Here is a 19,180-nt window from a genome sequence, read left to right as displayed (position 1 = left end):
CTTGTAGGCTCGCTCATTCTGATATACGCTTTGCCAGTGTCTATTCTTTCCCTCATTTCTCCTGCTTGTTGACTTGAATAACCCCAATGTTAATGACAAATCTAAGCACCCTTTACTTAATCGCCTGTCCCCGCTGCACCCTGCTGACTGATGTAGTCGCTGTATTTACCCTACTATAGTGTGTTTTATGGACTTTCCATTTGTATTATCTTTGGCATCCTCTCACCCTCTATACGGTAAACCATTTCTGCTGATGGGTTTAAACATCCCGTGTCCAGGCACCGAAACGGCATTGCTTTGCACACTGGGTAGCGGATGTGAATGGTACTGTATTATCTAGGCATCAGGCTGGCCATTTGGGAGCAGCCCTGCAGTACCTTTCACGGCCACTAGTCTGTGGAGCTGTGCTGATCCAATGCCTGGTTAAACGACTGATCGATGGGGGTGCTGGGAGTCGGAACCCCACCCAAGGACACATCATCAGTATTAAAGTCCTATAGATCACCTTTAGTAATCCTTTGCATCTAAGGCTACTTTCACACTCGCGTTTTGGCTTTCCGTTTGTGAGATCCGTTCAGGGCTCTCACAAGCGGTCCAAAACGGATCAGTTTTGCCCTAATCTGCTCAGAATGCATCAGTTTGCCTCCGATCAGTCTTCATTCCGCTTGACGAAACTGAGCCAAACGGATCCGTCCTTACACACAATGTAAGTCAATAGGGACGGATCGTTTTCTCTGACACAATCTGGCACAATAGAAAACATCTGTCTCCCATTGACTTTCAGTGGAGTTCATGATGGATCCGTCTTGGCAATGTTATAGATAATACAAACTGATCCGTTCATGACAGATGCATGCGGTTGTATTATTGTAATTAACTGATCCGTTTTTGCAGGCCCATGACGGATCTGCCCAAAACGCGAGTGTGAAAGTAGCCTAAAATTGTTACAGCATATCACAGTGATTGGTGGGGTCTGATCATGGGGGTTCCCACCTATCCTGAGACTAAAGGGGTCAAGAACCTTTTGGCTTATTCAAGAGGGAAAACATATTTTATTTATACCAAAAATAATTTCCCAGGGAGAAATAAGGAAAAAAAATTATAATGTGGACACTTTAAAGGGTTTTCCCACAGAACTACTTGCATCCAGTCAGTCACACCGAAGCCGAATGCTGTTCCCTGCAACCTCCACGCTCCAGAATTAGCCCTTTGAGGGTAGCCGGAAGCATAGCGCCATCCAAAGTGTAATGGCCGTGCTGGGTTACTGCAGCTCACCTCCCGTTAAAGTGAATGGTAACCTGGCATGGCCACTACACTTGGAACGGAGCTGTGTTGTGGAACACAGAGGCTGCAGGGAGAAGCCGATTGTTGGGGGTGTGGGGAGTCAGACCCTCAATAATCAGATATTAATGACCTATCCTGAGGATAGGTCTTCAGTGTCAGGAGCCTGGAAAACCCCCCCATTAAAGCAATGATGATGATTAGAGATGAACGAAGTATTGGAAAATTCAATTCGGCTGCTTCGCCGAATAAAAAAAAAAAAATTAGCTTTGTGACTAATTACTTCGCCATGAAGTGCATTTCTTTGTAAGTAGTGGGTGCAATGATGGGGAGCGGCGGTTGCGCCGCCCCTCGTCATTGTGCCCCTCAGATGCCACATTCATACAAAAAAAATTAAATCAAATTTACCTCCTCCATTTGCGGCTGACCCGTCGCAAGCAAATGGAGGAGGTAAGTATGATATGTTTTTTTTATTTTTTTTACACTATTTCAGGTGAAATCGATTCGCTACGACAAAGCACAAGGAAATTCAGCTTCGCGGTGAATTGAATTTATCCTGAAATTCGGATTGAATTCCACTTTGTCGGGTTCGATTCACTCAACACTAATGATAATAATAATATGCAGATATTAGGATTCCAAAATGTTACAGTTGTCGCCAAGGGGACCCCCCGATTATGAAGTGGTTAAAAAGTGGCAAATAGCAGCCTTTGGTAACCTGATTGATTTTGCGGACAATTAATAGTGAGGCTTTATGCTAAAAGCACATCAGAGAGCCGACCCACATAGAATTAACTCAATACTGCGCTCTTAGAAAACAGTGATTATGCGGGATGTGCTCTACACAACATTACAGCCCTCCCTGTGACTTCTTCAGAGGCCAAATTACTTTCATTTATGTGCAGCCAGCGGTGAATAATCCACGTTTCATTGAAATGACAAAAGGAGCAATCACCCAGAAGGCGGCCATCGCCTTTACATCTGTGTTCTCGCTTTCAGCAGTAAAAGACGAGTGCTGTATAGAGGCGTGTAGTAGATATGTGGGGAAGATGGGGGCCGTGGTAGCACCTGCAGCCGCCACCGTCCAATCTAAGGATAAATCATTCTAAGAACGATCTGACAAATTATTGATCGGGGGGGTGGCACAACTCTGACATCTTGTACCGGGTTATGCTCCGTGTCAGAGTTCAGGAATTGATGAAAGGGTTAATATACATTTAATTACATTAATTATTAAATCCAATTTTTGACTTTTTGCAGCCTTAAAGGTGTTGTCCTATGTCGGCGGGGCGCAACCACATCCGTTTCCACTTGTACTCTGCTATCTCTGGCAGCCCTATACCGTTGAATAGAGGGCGAGAAACGCATCGTGGTCTACCGCTCCATTCAGTTAGGGGAACGTAGGCTCCCCTTCTACTGATCACAGGGGACCCAGCGGTCAGTCCCCCGCGATCAGACACCTATCACAATTTAGAATTGTTTATCCTATCAGCAATATACTTTTAATTTCCTTCATAGAGAAATGTAATAATCCAAAAGTTCTTAGAATCCAGAACTTGTTTCAAACCTAGACCTACATTCTGTGCTTGATGTTTCCAAGACTAGAACCAGAAGACAGAACCTAGTGAGGGGCCTTTTACCAGGGCTGATGACTGGGAATGAATGTTGTTAAGGACATTTATTCGCCCGATCATTGCCACGTGTAACTTCACCCCAATCGGCCTACCAGTGAGAGAATGCTGATTTGGATATTTTATGCGGCAGTAAAAATGATTCTTTTTTTGGCAGCACCCCTCCCATAGAAATGGGATGTGCTGCCAATGTAATGGAAATGAACAATCGTAAGTAGTGAATGATCGTTTATAGGGCATCTTGTTTGGGCATTTTTCTGTTCAAGTGAAAGGTCCTTAAAGGGTTTGTCCAGGATTTTAATATTCACGACCTATCCTCAGGATTGGCTGTCAATATCAGACTGACGGGGGTGCAGGTTGCTAAATGAACTGTTTCGGGGTAAATCTACACAGATCCGTCCTCTGTGTAGCGGAAGAAGCTCGTTACTGCAGCGTTGCTCCATCACTACACAATGGATGAAGATCTGTAGTTCTGGTGCTGGAGCTACCTTTTAATCAGCTGATTGGGAGGGTGCAGGGTGTGGACCCCCACCAGTCAGATATTAGTGATGTATCTGTAGGATAGGCTATTATTAGTCAAATCCTGGACAACCCCTTTAAATGAGAACCGCTTGTTACGACCATGTAAAAGGATCCTAAGAAATTAAGTGATATCAGCATATGTTTACCTTCCAAGTGGCTCTCTTACCAGTAAATTCCATGTAATATTATGTCACCATTTTCTTTTTACTGTACTACAGTCTACTGTGTCTCATGCCAGATTACCACATATAAATTTAATTTGAGTTTTTGAGTTTTCCTCTTTTACATAGAAATCAAACCTCAGTACTAGCATTTATCTTGTGTTAATGCTATTTTTTCTGTTTTGTAGAGGGTCCATGCTTGGTCCATACAATCACAGGGGATCTTCTCAGAGCGCTGGAGGGACCCGACAACTGCTTGTACCCTCGCTTGATTTCAGTATCCAGTGAAGGACATTGTATTATATACTACGAGAGAGGGAGATTTTGCAACTTCAGCATAAATGGCAAACTTCTGGGCCAAATGGAGATCAGCGATTCAACCAGGGTATGTGTAGATCTATATACGATTTCATGTTTTTATGGTAAGATATATATAATTGTAAATTAAATTGAGTGACCTTTATTGCTTAAAGAGTATCTGTAAACCATATAGACCGTACAGTGAGGGCTCTGGGTCCAGGGGTTGTTTTCTTTGGACATTCCCTTTTTATTAGTAGAATTGCCCTCCTCACAATATAACCCACAGGGGAACCTTGCATCAAGTGTTCAGTTTCCCTGAAGTGTTACTGTAGGAGTGTTAAAGCATTAGGCTACATGCACACGACCATGCTGTGTTTTGCAGTCCGCAATTTTCGGAACGGAACGGGCGGCCCATTATATAAATGCCTATTCTTGTCCACAAAATGGACAAGCATAGGACATGATCTATTTTTTTTGCGGGGCCACGGAACAGAGCAACGGATCTGGACAGCACACGGAGTGCTGTCCTCATCTTTTGTTGCCCCATTGAAGTGAATGAGGTCGTGTGAATGAGGCCTTACTCAAAGTTTAGCAATGTATAGATGTGCCAGGTCCTCCAAAGTGAGAGATTCTTTCTAACTGCTACTAAGTGAGACAACCCCAGATTAGTCCACTAAATGGTAATGTGATGTACTGTTGTTTGCTAATAGACTTAAATTCCTTCCTATTTTAAATTACACATAAACTTTAATTTTATTTAATTCAATAGTATAGGTGATAATAGTGAACTTCGTAATATATTTTAATATAGAAAAGTGCCTGCTTCTACACTTATTTCCTGCTTGCCTGGTCTCTGGCTGCCTCTGCAGCTCGTCCTCCAACATGTATATTGACCAGATAGATAAAGTATAGAGCAGTGATCATATCATGCCTGCCAATAACGACCTAATATAGGATTTCCCTATCGGTAGTTCAGTTTTGGTTACTTTGTGCGAGTCTGCTTGCAGCTGTTCTGAATGGGAGCTTTTTTCTGTTTTGCCCAGGCCATCCTTCTGAGCAGCGATGGGCAGAATCTTGTGACTGGTGGAGATAATGGAGTCGTGGAAGTCTGGCAGGCTTGTGATTTTAAGCAACTGTATATTTATCCTGGTTGTGATGCCGGGATAAGAGCCATGGATTTGTCACATGATCAGAGGTAAGTTTGCGACCTCAAATATAGTATATGAGATTATCTGTCTGTCTTCGTCTGTCCTTGCAATGTATAATAGCAGTGTTCTAAAGGATAGCGTAGTGTACCTATGTTTTGGCTCCCGTCCCATTCCTTCAGTGGGACTTGTGGGAAATAACTGAAAATTCCATCACTCTCTGATAATTTGTTATTTTTTTTTTTTTTTTTTGTAAACGACTTGCCGCAGACATAGCATTAACTGCAATATAGTAATGATCCTCCAAAGTTTTCACTCATTGTAGCGGAACCCTTACTTCTCTCCCTATCACTAGTTCTGGCTTCCAACATATTTACTACTTGGCCCCATTATGTCTGCATTCTCCACAATTGACATTTTATGCTTTTTATTTTTATTTTTTATTTTTGGGGGAATACCTAACCAGGTAGCACAGGACCCCAGGCTACTGAAGAACCAGCCCTTCCCAGACACTACCACCTGCAAGTCATAGGACTTTCACAAAAGTGCACGCGATACAACATTATTTTAAAAAAATATGTGAAAAACAAAAAAATGAACAGAACTGGTGAGTAACCTCAAATAAGACTTAACTTTTAATACATCATTAAAAATACCCAAAAGGAGGTGAAAAGGCCGCTCGCCACAGTACAAGACACTTCAATGGTGAAAAAGTACAAAATTGCTATATGTAGTGCCAACAGACCTGAACGGGAGCAAAGGAGTGGGAGCGGAAGGGAGACTGGGTCTCTTTCTCCTATTGATCCCTCCCTATATGTCTACACCTCCTAAGTTGTCCCTACGCTGCGCCATGTGACTGTCCAGTCACATGGCGAGCAAGCGAGGGAACGATGTTGGCACACTAAGGGATATACTATAAATGGGCTAATTTATAGTATATCCCTTAGTGTGCCAACATAGTTCCCTCGCTTGCCCCCTTCTCTGATGAAACTGGGCAGTCACATGGCGCAGCGTAGGGACACCTAGGGACAACTTAGGTGTAGACATATAGGGAGGGATCAATAGGAGGAAGAGACCCAGTCTCCCTTCCCCTCCCACTCCTTTGCTCCCGTTCAGGTCTGTTGGCACTACATATAGCAATTTTGTACTTTTTCACCATTGAGGGACTTTTAATAAGTGTCTTGTACTGTGGCGAGCGACCTTTTCGCCTCCTTTTGGGTATTTTTAATGATGTATTAAAAGTTAAGTCTTATTTGAGGTTACTCACCAGTTCTGTTCATTTTTTTGTATTTACAATTGGGTACCCATTTTTTTGGTTATCATTAGTGACCATTATACTCCCGTGGTTAATTCAATATTTAAAAAATTTGTGCCAAAAATGGAGATTATGTACTTATTTTCTTTCTATTTATTAGGCAGGGTCTGAGCTTTGCTGTCCATGTACAGAGGTCAGAGAGCTCTTCTCACCTCCAGCCTCTCCTCTCATTGATGATCGATGGACTGCTCGGTATAGGTGCCTGTCAATCGTGGTCCTGAGAGGAGGGGGAAAGCAGGGAGAGCACTCTGTTCATTAATACACAACAATACAATATTTTTTGTGCCATTTTGGCTACTGGTACCAGAGACGTGTACTGTAGTTAACATATACTACTGTTTCATAGGAGAACATATTAAAGGGGTCCTCCACTACTGACAGGCAGCAGTGTGTTAAAGGGGCTGGCCACCTTCTGGTTATTCTTGACAGAGATGTTTGTGAGATGAATATATGACACTTACTAATATGGTCTTTCTGCACTATTTTCTAGATTTCATAAGGTATGCCCTCTTGTTTACAATGTCTTTTGTGCTGTCCACACAGAGGTCCTGTCCATAAAATGGCCGCTGATAGAGGGTCATGTGCTAATCACCTCCATGTGACGTCTCCTCGATTCAAATACACTGCACCTGCCATCTGCAGGTGCAATGTGTTTGAATGGAGGATAGCACAACATTTCAAATAAGACTATATTAATGTAAAGTGTCATATAATCATCTTACATACACATTGGTCAACGATAACCATAAAGTAGACAACCCCTTTAAAAAATAAAAAAACTCATCTTTCAAACCATCCTCATTCGCGGCTCCTGGCAGTCCACACCAGACAGGAAGTGACAGACACCCGTTCTTGGTCATGAGAACACTGCAGCCACTTGCTGGCCTCAGTGGTTACGTGTGCAAGAATAGCATGTCACTTCCAGTCGAGTGGGGGCTACCAGGAGTCATAGTGTTGTATACAGTGATGGCCAGTTCGCAGTGTTCGCCCGCGAACACATGCGGGCTGCCATCTTAACTCACAAGTCCGGCGATGCACAGGTAAGTCCTTACCTGTGCCTGTGCGCGAGCCGGTCTGAAACAAATGCGGTCACCGGGAGCAGGCAGCTCCGAGAACAGCCGCCGGGGGCCTTCATCGGGCTGTTCTCGGAACTGCCTGCTCCCGGTGACCGCATTTGTTTCAGACCGGCTCGCGCACAGGTAAGGACTTACCTGTGCATCGACGGACTTGTGAGTTAAGATGGCAGCCCGCATGTGTTCGCGGGCGAACTGGCAATCACTGGTTGTAAATGAGAGTCAAGTTTTTTTTTTGGACATACCCCTGCCCTGTCATTAGTTTTTAGGACAGGAAACCAATTTGAGCTGACAGATCCAGTTTAAATCTGATGACGATTACCCAATGTTTGTGTCCATTGTTTTTAACGTATGGAGCCGTTTAACCCGTGTTTCTTTTTATTGTCTTGTTAGGACCTTGATCACCGGCATGGCTTCTGGTAGCATTGTAGCTTTTAATATAGATTTTAATCGATGGCATTACGAACATCAGAACAGATACTAAAGTTGACTGAAGTGCTGAATGCCAAGTTTCATGCTGAGAGCACAAGCGCTGCAGTTAAAAGGCGCTGTCATCTCTGGTGGAAAAAGCAAGGCCGCATTGAGCTCCATTGTACATTCCATTACACTCAGCAATAGCTGTACATTGTAGTCAGCAGACCACTTTACATTGTGTGTGTTTTTATTTTTCACAACTGAACACCAGCTGCTAAAGGCAAGCTTGTACTGTGTATATTATGATGAGCGGCAGGAGGAGTCTCAAAAAATTTGTTTTTTGTTTTATTTATTCATGAAAACCTGGTAGGACACGTGGCAAAGAGACTTCTGGTCACTCACGAAGAAGACTGTGTCCGGCTGCTATGGTGTTTAGCCCATGAATCTTACATCCCATTTCCAGCCTCTTTTCAAGCTGTGAAAAAAAAATAAAAAAAAATATAAAAAATATGTTTGATACTTTGTACATCAGATGCACATCTTTAACTTTAAAAAGGGATACTTTTGTAAAAGTAAAACCTTGTATAAAGAACAAAAAGAAAAAAAAGTTTCTTAGTTTTATCGTGACGCTAAACCGTGCTTGTACTTTACGCCTGAGGGATCAGGTGTCTCCACGAAACGAAAAAAAAAAAAAAAAGATGCAGCTTGCATTAAAAGGTTGAAGATGGGTTTGTCCAATCCTTTTAACATTTACACCAAAATATCCTTTTGCACTTTCTTTTTTCCTTTTTACCCCCTTCTTAGTGAAATCCCATAAACTTTTAAAACCTAGGGATCTGAAGCCATGGTTTGCCATAAATCTCTCATAAGAGACATAATTGCTGTGGTTCTTGGTTGGTTTGTGATCACGATGAAGGAGAGATGAGGCAAATATATATATATATATATACCTTGTTTTTTTGTTTTTTGTTCCTAAGGGTCTTACATTTCATAGTGCCGATCAACATGGGTTCAAGATGAAAAGTCCAAGCCCCTCTGTACCCAGAGAAAGGAGGTTACAATAAAAAATGTAAACACTATTTACTGCTTTTAGGCTTTGGTTACTGATTGGTATCACGGTGGTAAAGCCGCATGGCCGGCCTAAGACACCGCAAGATATAATACTGCAGTGAAGGCGGTCGAAATATTTTCCTGCACATTGTACTGTTATAAATGACACACCCAGGGGTAAATAAACTTGTTTCTTCTTTGTATATTTAGTGACTGTATTGTCATAGATGTACATATTGTGTCGGTAGGGCTATGAGGCATGTAACAGGAATGTAATTTACACTCACTTGCAGTCATTTATTTAAAAACAAAAAAAACAAGAAATTGTCAAATAAAAATGAGAATTTGTATTGGCACTTTGCACCAGGAACATATCATAATTTATTGACGTGATTAATTATTTCTTCTCCACCTTGTATTAGTAAATTTTACCACTTGGTTTCTTCTACATTGTTGTTTGTATTTTAAAAGAAGAAGAAGAAGAAGAAAAAAATGAAGAAGAAAGTACGGTAATTGATTCCGATCCATTGACGGAGTCGCCGTAAATATTAAGTTATTCATCACCAGTCTGTAAGCAATATCTTGAGTTTTAGCTTAGAGTAGAAGAATATTGAACACCTGGAAAACAAGTTCATTTCATCTTGAAATCATGGTGAAATATTTTGGATAAATGAATTCCTTAAGCTATTGTAACCATGTTTTATTGCAAAGATGTAAAATATGCCAGATGTGTTCAGTTGGAAATAAAATTAAAAAAAAATTAAAATAAATTTTAAAAAAAGAAATGAGAAAAAAAGAAAAATAAAATATGCAAACAACTAAATTTTGCTTTTTTTTCCTTTTTTTTTTTTTTAAAGAAATTTCAAAAATGACATAGTGGCAAGTGCAAAACCTGAATATCTTTATACTTTTTCATATCTATGCTGGTCAAAGCAGTAGAAAGGAAGATCATGAAATTGATCTGAAATGGAAGCATTGGCTTAAAGGGAGTCTGTTGACTCATTCTCCCGTTTTAAACTACTGCCTGTGGACTGTAGGTGACATAAACAGCATGTGGTAGTGGCGTAACTAAAACGGACTGGGCCCCACAGCAAACTTTTTGAATAGGGCCCCCTTCCCCCAGCAACACCCTCCTCCTGTGCAATTCTCATTCCTGTGGCTGGTCAAGATATCTCTTTCAGACATACCAGGCAGCCGCTCTATCTATTTACGTATATACTGTACGTCATGCAGGGCCGTCTTTAACGCGGAGCAAAAGGGGCAGCTGCCTGTTGAGCCCCGCTGGCCACTGCCCACAAATTCAATGACATCGTTTAATAGCATTCTTTAATACAGAATGCTAAGTAAAATGTTCATTGATGGTTAAAAAATAATAAAATAATTACTTGCGCAATCAAGCGGATGTGGTGAGTAATTATTTTATTATTTTTTAATACCATTTATTAACTGCCTGAATAAACAGAACGCTTAAAATACAATTTTATTAAATACTACTTATTAAAAACTTGTGGCTCTCTACTAGATTTACGAAAACAGGCTCAATTTCAGAGGGCGGTGTTTGTCCACAAATTATAAGGACACAGCATCCATTTCACTGTTATCTCTCACACATTAGGCTACTTTCACACTCGCGTTTGGTGCGGATCAGTCATGTATCTGCACAGACAGATCCGTTCAGATAATTCAAACGTCTGCATCCGTTCAGAACGGATCCGTTTGTATTATCTTTAAAATAGCCAAGACGGATCAGTCTTGAACACCATTGAAACTCAATGGAGGACGGATCCATTTTCTATTGTGTCAGAACGGATCCGTTTGGCTCAGTTTCGTCAGACGGACACCAAAACGCTTTGGAACGCTTGTGAGAGCCCTGAACGGATCTTACAAACGGAAAGCCAAAACGCCACTGTGAAAGTAGCCTTAGTATATAGTTGTCTACTGTGGGAGATGTGTGCCAATATTGTTTATTTACAGTGTCAGTGTATGTCTACACACAATGTATCACTTTCCCTTTAAAGTGGTGTCTAGAAGATACAATGGGATGTTGTCCCAGGATCACTCATTCATATGCAAGCGCTATTGTTTTATGTGCCAAATCTGGCCACCGGCACCATACATCCGGGATGTGACCAGAGATCTAATAATGTATGGTGCTGGTGGCCCGATTTGGCACATAAAACAATAGCGCTTGCATATGAATGAGTGATCCTGGGACAACATCCCATTGTATCTTCTAGACACCACTTTAAAGGGAAAGTGATACATTGTGTGTTGACATACACTGACACTGTAAATAAACAATATTGGCACACATCTCCCATAGTGGACAACTATATACTAAGGCTACTTTCAAACTTGCGGCAGATTGATCCGTCGCGGGAACTGCCTGCCGGATCTGGCAAAAACGTATGTCAACTGATGGCATTTGTAAGACTGATCACGATCCTGATCAGTCAGAAACATGCATTGAAGTGCCGGATCCATATTCCGGTGTCATCCTGCAAAACTGATCCGGCATTTATTTTTTTCACCTTTTTTTTTCGGTCTGCGCATGTGCAGACCGGAAGGACGGATCCGGCATTTCGGTATTTTGAATGCTGGATCTGGCACTAATACATTCCTATGGAAAAAAATGCAGGATCCGGCATTCAGGCAAGTCTTCAGTTTTTTTTGGCCGGAGATAAAACCGTAGCATGCTGCGGTTTTGTCTTTTGCCTGATCAGTCAAAATGACTGAACTGAAGACATCCTGATGCATCCTGAACTGATTACTCTCCATTCAGAATGCATGGGGATATGCCTGATCAGTTATTTTCCAGCATTGAGCCCTTTTGACGGAACTCAGTGCCGGAAAAGAAAAACGCTAGTGTGAAAGTACCCTGTGTGAGAAATAACAGTGAAATGGATGTTGTGTCCTTTATAATTTGTGGACAAACACCGCCCTCTCACATTGAGCTTGTTTTTGTAAATCTAGTGAAGAGCCACAATTAGTATTTAATAAAATGGCATTTTAAGCGTTCTATTTATTCAGGCAGTTAATCAATGGTATTAAAAAATAATTACCTCATCCTCTTGCTCGCGCAGCTGTTATAGTCTTCATCCTTTTTCTTGCAGGACCTGCAAAAGGACCTTCGATGACATCACCGCGCTCACCACATGGTGAGCATTGTGACGTCAGCGCAGGTCCTGTTGAATGAAGATACAAGATCCTTTATTCAGGCAGTTAATCAATGGTATAGAATTTTGTATAACGCAAATCTAGTCATCAAATTTAAGTTAATCCTTATTATTTTTTAACCCTCAATGGACATTTTACTTAGCATTCTGTATTAAAAAAAGGCTATTATTTTCCCTTATAACCAGGTTATAATGGAAAATGATAAAATCTACAGAACACCGAACCCGAACTTCATTGAAGAAGTTCGGGTCTGGGTACCAACATTCAGTTTTTTATCACGCGCGTGCAAAACGCTTTGCACTCGCGCGGCAAAAACTGAACAATGCAATGCAATCGCAGACAAAACTGACTGAAATTGTGTGTGTGTTGTGGTGGAGGGCGTGATTGCATGCTAGGGTGTGGGAAAGTAAATTCTTGCCCAGGGTCCAATCAATATTAAAGACGGCCCTGACGTCATGTCCCTGTGTATTCAGTTACTGTATATAATATCTTTCAGTCCTCCTCCTGGACGGGCCCCTTATGAGTTTGCAGCCTCTTTCCCTTCTTCTACTACAGCTATGCCCCTGATGTAGACCATACCCTTTTCCCTTGCAGAGAAAGAAGTATGCTCTAAAGGGCAATAGTTGGGAGGCCCATAGCACAGCATGTGCCCAGCACCCCTCCCCCTTGCTAATAATTGAGAACTCCCACTCAACCTGGCATCATGTACAATGTGTCTGTGTGAGGTGTCAGAACAGTATTGTGATAAATGGCGGGATGGCCTAATTTTACCAACGGAAATGTTGGTAAGCCTGTAAATGAGCAAATCAAGGTTAAACTTTGTATATCAAAAAGTTGTGGAACTTTCCAAAATAGTGATCACTAGTCTGACTTACCATGGAATGTGTACAGTTTTTGGCATCAGTGCATAATAAAGGTATAGAGTGAACCAAAGTAATAAATGGACTGGGTGGACTACATTACCCAGAAGTATTATGCACATTTAACTATGGACTGTATATCGGGTCAGTACTGAGATCTCTCTCATCTATTTATACCCAGGACTGTAATTGCATCAAGGGGACATCCTCTATGTCTAGAACAAAACAATAGCTGATCTTAGGGAGACCAGCTACAGAAAACACTGTGGAGCCTCATTTAAGAGTCTCGACACAGCAATCCAAAGTGCAAAGCTCCCTGGGAAACCGTGATATGCAAAATAACCGTGGAGCCCCAGTTATGGGTCTTCAACACAGTGAAAGCCAGATATCCCTCAAAGGAAGGAAAACCGAGCAAAGGTGTCCCCATTACAGAGATCAACCAGAGATCCCATGTCTAGAAGGGATCAGCAACTTTCGGCACTCCAGCTGCTATGAAACTTCAACTCTCAGCGTGCAAACATGTTTAGCTGTCCTCAGGGCCGGTTTTAGACAAAATGTTGCCCTGGGCAAAATCAAGAGGGGGCCCACATCTTGTAATAATGTGCTAAAATCACAGTCCGACAGCCCCGCCGATCAGCTGTTTGAAGAGATGGAACACGCTGTCTCCTCAAACAGCTGATCATTGAGGGTGCCGGGTGTCAGACCCCCGCCGATCTAATATTGATGACCTATCCTAAGGATAGGTCATCAATATGAAAAATCACGGAGAACCTCTTGAAGCTGCTACCCCCAATACTGTGCCTGTTCTGCTACACCCCCCATGTTGACAAACACTATACTATACACCCAGACTGCCCTCATTAATAATAGTGCCCCCAATGGTGATAATACTCCCCAAGATAGCACCCATTAATAGCAATGCCCTCTGTATTGCGTCAAATAATAACAATGCCCCTACAGTACTTTAGTAGTAATAATATAACCATAATGCTCCCAGTGGCTCTAATGTCCCCCTGTAGTGCCCCCCACTAGTTCCAATATATAATGCTTCCCCCCCATAGTGTATATATATATATATATATATATATATACATATACATATATATATAATGTTCCACCATAGTGCCAGTATGCATATAATGCTCCTCCATTCCTCCCCAGTAGTGCCAAGTATATATAATGATCTCCTTCCCCCCATCCCTGGTGCCCTCAGAAGTGTGGACATTTTGTATAAAAAAAAAACTGCCTCCCTCACATCTCCCCGCCGCTGTCTGCGATGCAGACCACAGTTTTATCTGTGGCTTGTGTTGCTGCGTCCTGATGCATGCGGTCCCAATGACATCACCACTCCTGCTCCGGGTCTCACATGATGACGTTGCAGTGTAGGGTGGCCAGACATCTGGTTTTTAGACTCCTGGTCCGGCGCAAGGCCAGGACGGACGGCCAGAAGTCCTCCTTATTTTTCTTGACGGGATGGGCGGATCCTCTCAGGCATAGTCACTTTAAGTAAATGGCAGGAGGCAGGGCCTGGCAGCACGTTTGGATCACACTGCGCGCTTACGTGAGGTCGCGACGTTATCAGCACTGCAGCTGCACCGTCCAATTCTGGTTTTTACGGAAAGAAAGTCGGGAACAGAAGAAGCGCTGCGCAGGACGGGACCTCACGGGTGCGGGCTACCTCCAGCCTGTGTATGGCCGGGCAGGCTGCAGAGAACCGGCGTGTGCTCTTGCAGCCAGGAGCAAAGCAGGTTTGTTCAGGAAGCCGAAGGATAGTGGAGGACGAGCTGTGTGAGAGTGTGGCACCTGCACAGTGTAAACTTTTCTACTTGGCATGGAGGTTCCGCCGGGGCGGCTATGGGCACAGGTGTATGGCAGTTATTTGTATGTAGGAGATCCTGGCACGAAGGCGGATCTGCATTATTATCTAAATGGATTACCTGCAGATTATCCCCAGTCTTGTAGAGGACATTTCTGCACCTGCAGTCCTTTCACAGTAGTTATTAACCCCTCAGCAGTCACCCCTTCACTGAAGGAGGACTGCTGAAAGGGTCAATAAATACTGTGAAGGGAACAAGCCCATCCCCCCCCCACCCACCTGGGTGGCGATGGGGCTGTGGCTTCATGGAGGTGGGCGTGGTTACTGGTTTGGGGGCGTGGTTGGTGAGGTCCGGCTTTCTTGGGTGAAGCCAGTGGCCCCCCTATTTCAGTGATGTCATTTCGGCTTCTTGCTCTGTTCTAACGCCTCACAGGTTTGAGGCCTAGTGGCCTGAGGCTTGTGAAGTTGGACCACCATAAGTACGCCACCCTTTATGGGTAGCGAAGTGGCACCTTAGGAGGATGACTACCCTCCCCTATCCATCGTCCCGACCCTAATTCAGAGCACATTACTACAGGAGGGATAACAGGAGAGTACTATAACTCCTAGCATGTCTATTATTTAATATCAGAGCACATTACAGGGGGACGTGTAAGAGGATGGGACTACAACCAGCATGTCCAAGCCGTTATTATGTAATATCAGAGTACATTATAAGAGAAGACTACAACTCCCAGCCTGTCCAAGCAGTTACTATATAATATCTGAGTACATTGTAAGAGGAGGTATACAACTCTCAGCATATCCAGGGTGTTGTAATGTACCCTGATATTATATAATAATAGCCTGTACATGCTGAGAGTTGTAGTCCTCTCCTCTTATACCTCCTCTTGTAATGTACACTGATATTACATAACAAGCTGGACATGCTGGGAGTTGTAGTCCCAGTCTACAACTCCCAGCATTTCCCTGGCACTTACATTGAATCCATACCCATCAGTCATGGGCTCTCACAAGTGGTCCAAAACGGATCAGTTTTGCCCTAATGCATTCTGAATGGAAAAGGATCCGATCAGAATGCATCAGTTTGCCTCCGTTCAGTCACCATTCCGCTTTGGAGGCGGACACCAAAATGCTGCTTGTAGCGTTTTGGTGTCCATCTGACGAAACTGAGCCAAACGGATCCGTCCTGACACACAATGTAAGTCAATGGGGACGGATCAGTTTTCTATGACACAATCTGACACAATAGAAAACGGATCCGTCCTCCATTCACTTTCAATGGTGTTCAAGACGGATCCGTCTTGGCTATGTTACAGATAATACAAACGGATCCGTTCTGAGCGGATGCAGACGGTTGTTTTATCTGAACGGATCCGTCTATGCAGATCCATGACGGATCCGCACCAAACACAAGTGTGAAAGTAGTCTAAGGCCTCTTTCACACGAGCGTGTCCGGATAAGGTCCGAATGCGTTGCGGCAAACTCGCGCAAGTAGGTACCCAATTGCAGTCAGTTTTGACTGCGATTGCGTTCCGTTCAGTTTTTATCGCGCGGGTGCAATGCGTTTTGCACGCGCGTGATAAAAAACTGAATATGGTACCCAGACCCGAACTTCTTCACAGAAGTTCAGGTTTGGGTTAGGTGTTGTGTAGATTGTATTATTTTCCCTTATAACATGGTTCTAAGGAAAAATAATAGCATTCTGAATACACAATGCATAGTACAATAGGGCTGGAGGGGTTAAAAAAAAATAAAAAATAATTTAACTCACCTTAATCCACTTGTTCGCGCAGCCGGCATCTCTTCTGTCTTCTTCTTTGAGGAATAGGACCTTTGATGACGTCACTGCGCTGATCACATGGTCCATCACATGATCGTTTACCATGGTGATGGATCATGTGACGGACCATGTGATGAGCGTAGTGACGTCATCAAAGGTCCTATTCCTCAAAGAAGAAGACAGAAGAGATGCCGGCTGCGCGAACAAGTGGATTAAGGTGAGTTAAATAATTTTTTTTAACCCCTCCAGCCCTACTGTACTATGCATTCTGTATTCAGAATGCTATTATTTTCCCTTATAACCATGTTATAAGGGAAAATAATAATGATCGGGTCTCCATCCCGATCGTCTCCTAGCAACCGTGCGTGAAAATCGCACCGCATCCGCACTTGCTTGCGGATGCTTGCGATTTTCACGCAGCCCCATTCACTTCTATGGGGCCTGCGTTGCGTGAAAAACGCACAAAATAGAGCTTGCTGCGATTTTCACGCAACGCACAAGTGATGCGTGAAAATCACTGCTCATGTGCACAGCCCCATAGAAATGAATAGGTCCGGATTCAGTGCAGGTGCAATGCGTTCACTTCACGCATTGCACCCGCGCGGAAAACTCGCCCGTGTGAAAGGGGCCTAATAAGTCAGGGAGGGGACCTTACACTTTATTGTAAAGTGCAGCTGTTCAGCTGTCCGCCCGTTTGCTTCCTCGGACATTCAGCTGAACAGCAGCACTGAAGCAGGGGGCCCCTTTAGACAATGGCGGCCCTGGGCAATTGCCCAGTGTGATGTTTGTGATAGATCACTGTGACCTTTACCCTCTTTCTCCTGATGCATGATGGGGGAGGAGGAGCTGTACCAGGAAGTCAGACAGTGTGTGAGGGGAACCGGAAGCAGACACATGAGGCTGAGAAGGGATTGCATCTGATAAGGACAGAAGCTGTTTGGAATAAGACTCCTCCATGTAAGAATGCCATAATGTTCCGAGTAATAAACCTTGCTCTGGTTAAGTAGTACATCGGCCTGTGTGTGTAACTTGCTGAGCAGATACTGGCAGCATTGCCAGCGGCACCTGAGAGACACAGAGTGTCCAGGGGACATAACAGTGGCGACGAGGATTGTGGATTTTAGCACACATGGCCTTCATAGGGTTTATTCAACCATTTGATCCTGCAGCTGAGTCATGGATCTCCTGGGTGGAGAGGCTGGAACAGTATATGGAAGCAAATAATGTGACTGTTGAAAAGAAAGTTGCAGTTTTTCTCACTGCATTGGGTCAAGCTGCATATGGAACCCTCAGAGACCTTGTTTCTCCAGACAAGCCAGCCTCTAAGTCCCTGCCTGAGTTAATTCAGACGCTACATACACACTACAACCCGAAGCCGTTAGAAATCGCAGAGCGGTTTAAATTCTACAGTAGAAGGCAGCAGGCCGGGGAGGATATAAAGACATATATCATTGCTTTACGTAAACTAGCTGCCACTTGTCAGTTTGGAGACTACCTACAGACGGCTCTCCGTGACATGTTCGTCATGGGACTCTGCGACCCAGCCATACAGAAACGTTTTCTCACAGAACCCGACTTGACTCTGACGAAAGCCACTGACCTTGCTACGGTCATGGAGTTGGCAACACGGGACGCCACCCTACTGAAGGCACCACCTACAACTCCTGCAAGCCAGTGTGAGGAAATATTCCACACCGCTATCACTCAACGCTCGAGACGGCCGTCCCCTGCCACTCAGCTTAAACCTCGCCACCCTAATTCTTCTGTCTCTGGGACCCCGACTTGCTACCGTTGTGGTAACACTACTCACAGTGCGCCTGCTTGCAAGTTCAAGGATGTCGTTTGTTTTCGCTGTGGAAAGACTGGTCATATTGGGCGCGTTTGCCGCAGCTCTCGCTCCCCGAACACTACCACAAAAGATAGACGTAAACAGACATTCCGTGTGGATATGGACAATAACGGTTTTAGCTCTGATGAGGAGACATGTGTCCAGCATGTTGGACTGTTTCAAGTAGCTGGGAGTACTCCTGCGATTAAAGTGGATGTCACACTCAATGGCTGTCCTGTCTCCATGGATGTTGATACAGGGGCAGCTGTGTCTGTCATTTCATGGACTGATTTAAAGGCATCGGGTCTGTCCCTGCCGCTAAAACCTACAAAGCTCACACTACAAACCTACAGCAAGGAACTACTACAGCCCTTGGGTTATGTAAAACCCCTTGTTACATTAGGCAACCGCAGTCAAAGTCTACGCCTTTATGTTGTAAGGAATGGAGGTCCTCCGCTGTATGGGAGGGACTGGATCAAAGCCCTGGGCATGCCTCCTTTTTCCATTGCCCAATGTACATTGCTTTCTAAAGTAGACCATTGGGTGGAATCCCTGAAGTCACGTTTTAAAGAGGTTTTTGAGGACTCTTTGGGCACCGTAAAAGGAAAGATGGCCCACCTCCTCTTGAAGCCTGGTGCTACACCTCGTTTTTGTAAGGCAAGATCAGTACCTTTTGCCTTGAGAAAAAAAGTGGAAGCAGAGCTGGACCACCTATTGGCTGAAAAGATCATAACGAAAGTGGATAGAAGTGAATGGGCATCACCAATTGTGCCTGTCAAGAAAAAGAATGGAGACATTAGGATTTGTGGTGATTTCAGGGTAGC

At 43.6% G+C, this 19,180-nt stretch overlaps 1 protein-coding gene across 10 annotated transcripts in view; it reads left to right on the top strand.

The window, feature by feature from the left end:
• Positions 1 to 8,701, top strand: part of NBEA (neurobeachin) — a 630,876-nt gene extending 622,175 nt beyond the window's left edge. For all 10 annotated transcript variants that reach the window (XM_040426128.1, XM_040426125.1, XM_040426127.1 and 7 more), the window contains 3 exons: positions 3,784 to 3,980; positions 4,939 to 5,090; positions 7,822 to 8,701. In XM_040426128.1, the coding sequence (XP_040282062.1) occupies positions 3,784 to 3,980; positions 4,939 to 5,090; positions 7,822 to 7,912 (440 nt within the window). In that variant the 3' untranslated portion in view covers positions 7,913 to 8,701. The remainder of the gene's footprint in view (positions 1 to 3,783; positions 3,981 to 4,938; positions 5,091 to 7,821) is intronic.
• The last annotated feature ends 10,479 nt before the right edge of the window (positions 8,702 to 19,180 follow it).

Source organism: Bufo bufo, chromosome 3 (assembly GCF_905171765.1).
Source record: "Bufo bufo chromosome 3, aBufBuf1.1, whole genome shotgun sequence".
Classification (NCBI taxonomy): Eukaryota; Metazoa; Chordata; class Amphibia; order Anura; family Bufonidae; genus Bufo; species Bufo bufo.
The sequence above is the reverse complement of the archived record's forward strand: the minus strand, read 5'-3'. Positions and strand labels throughout refer to the sequence as shown.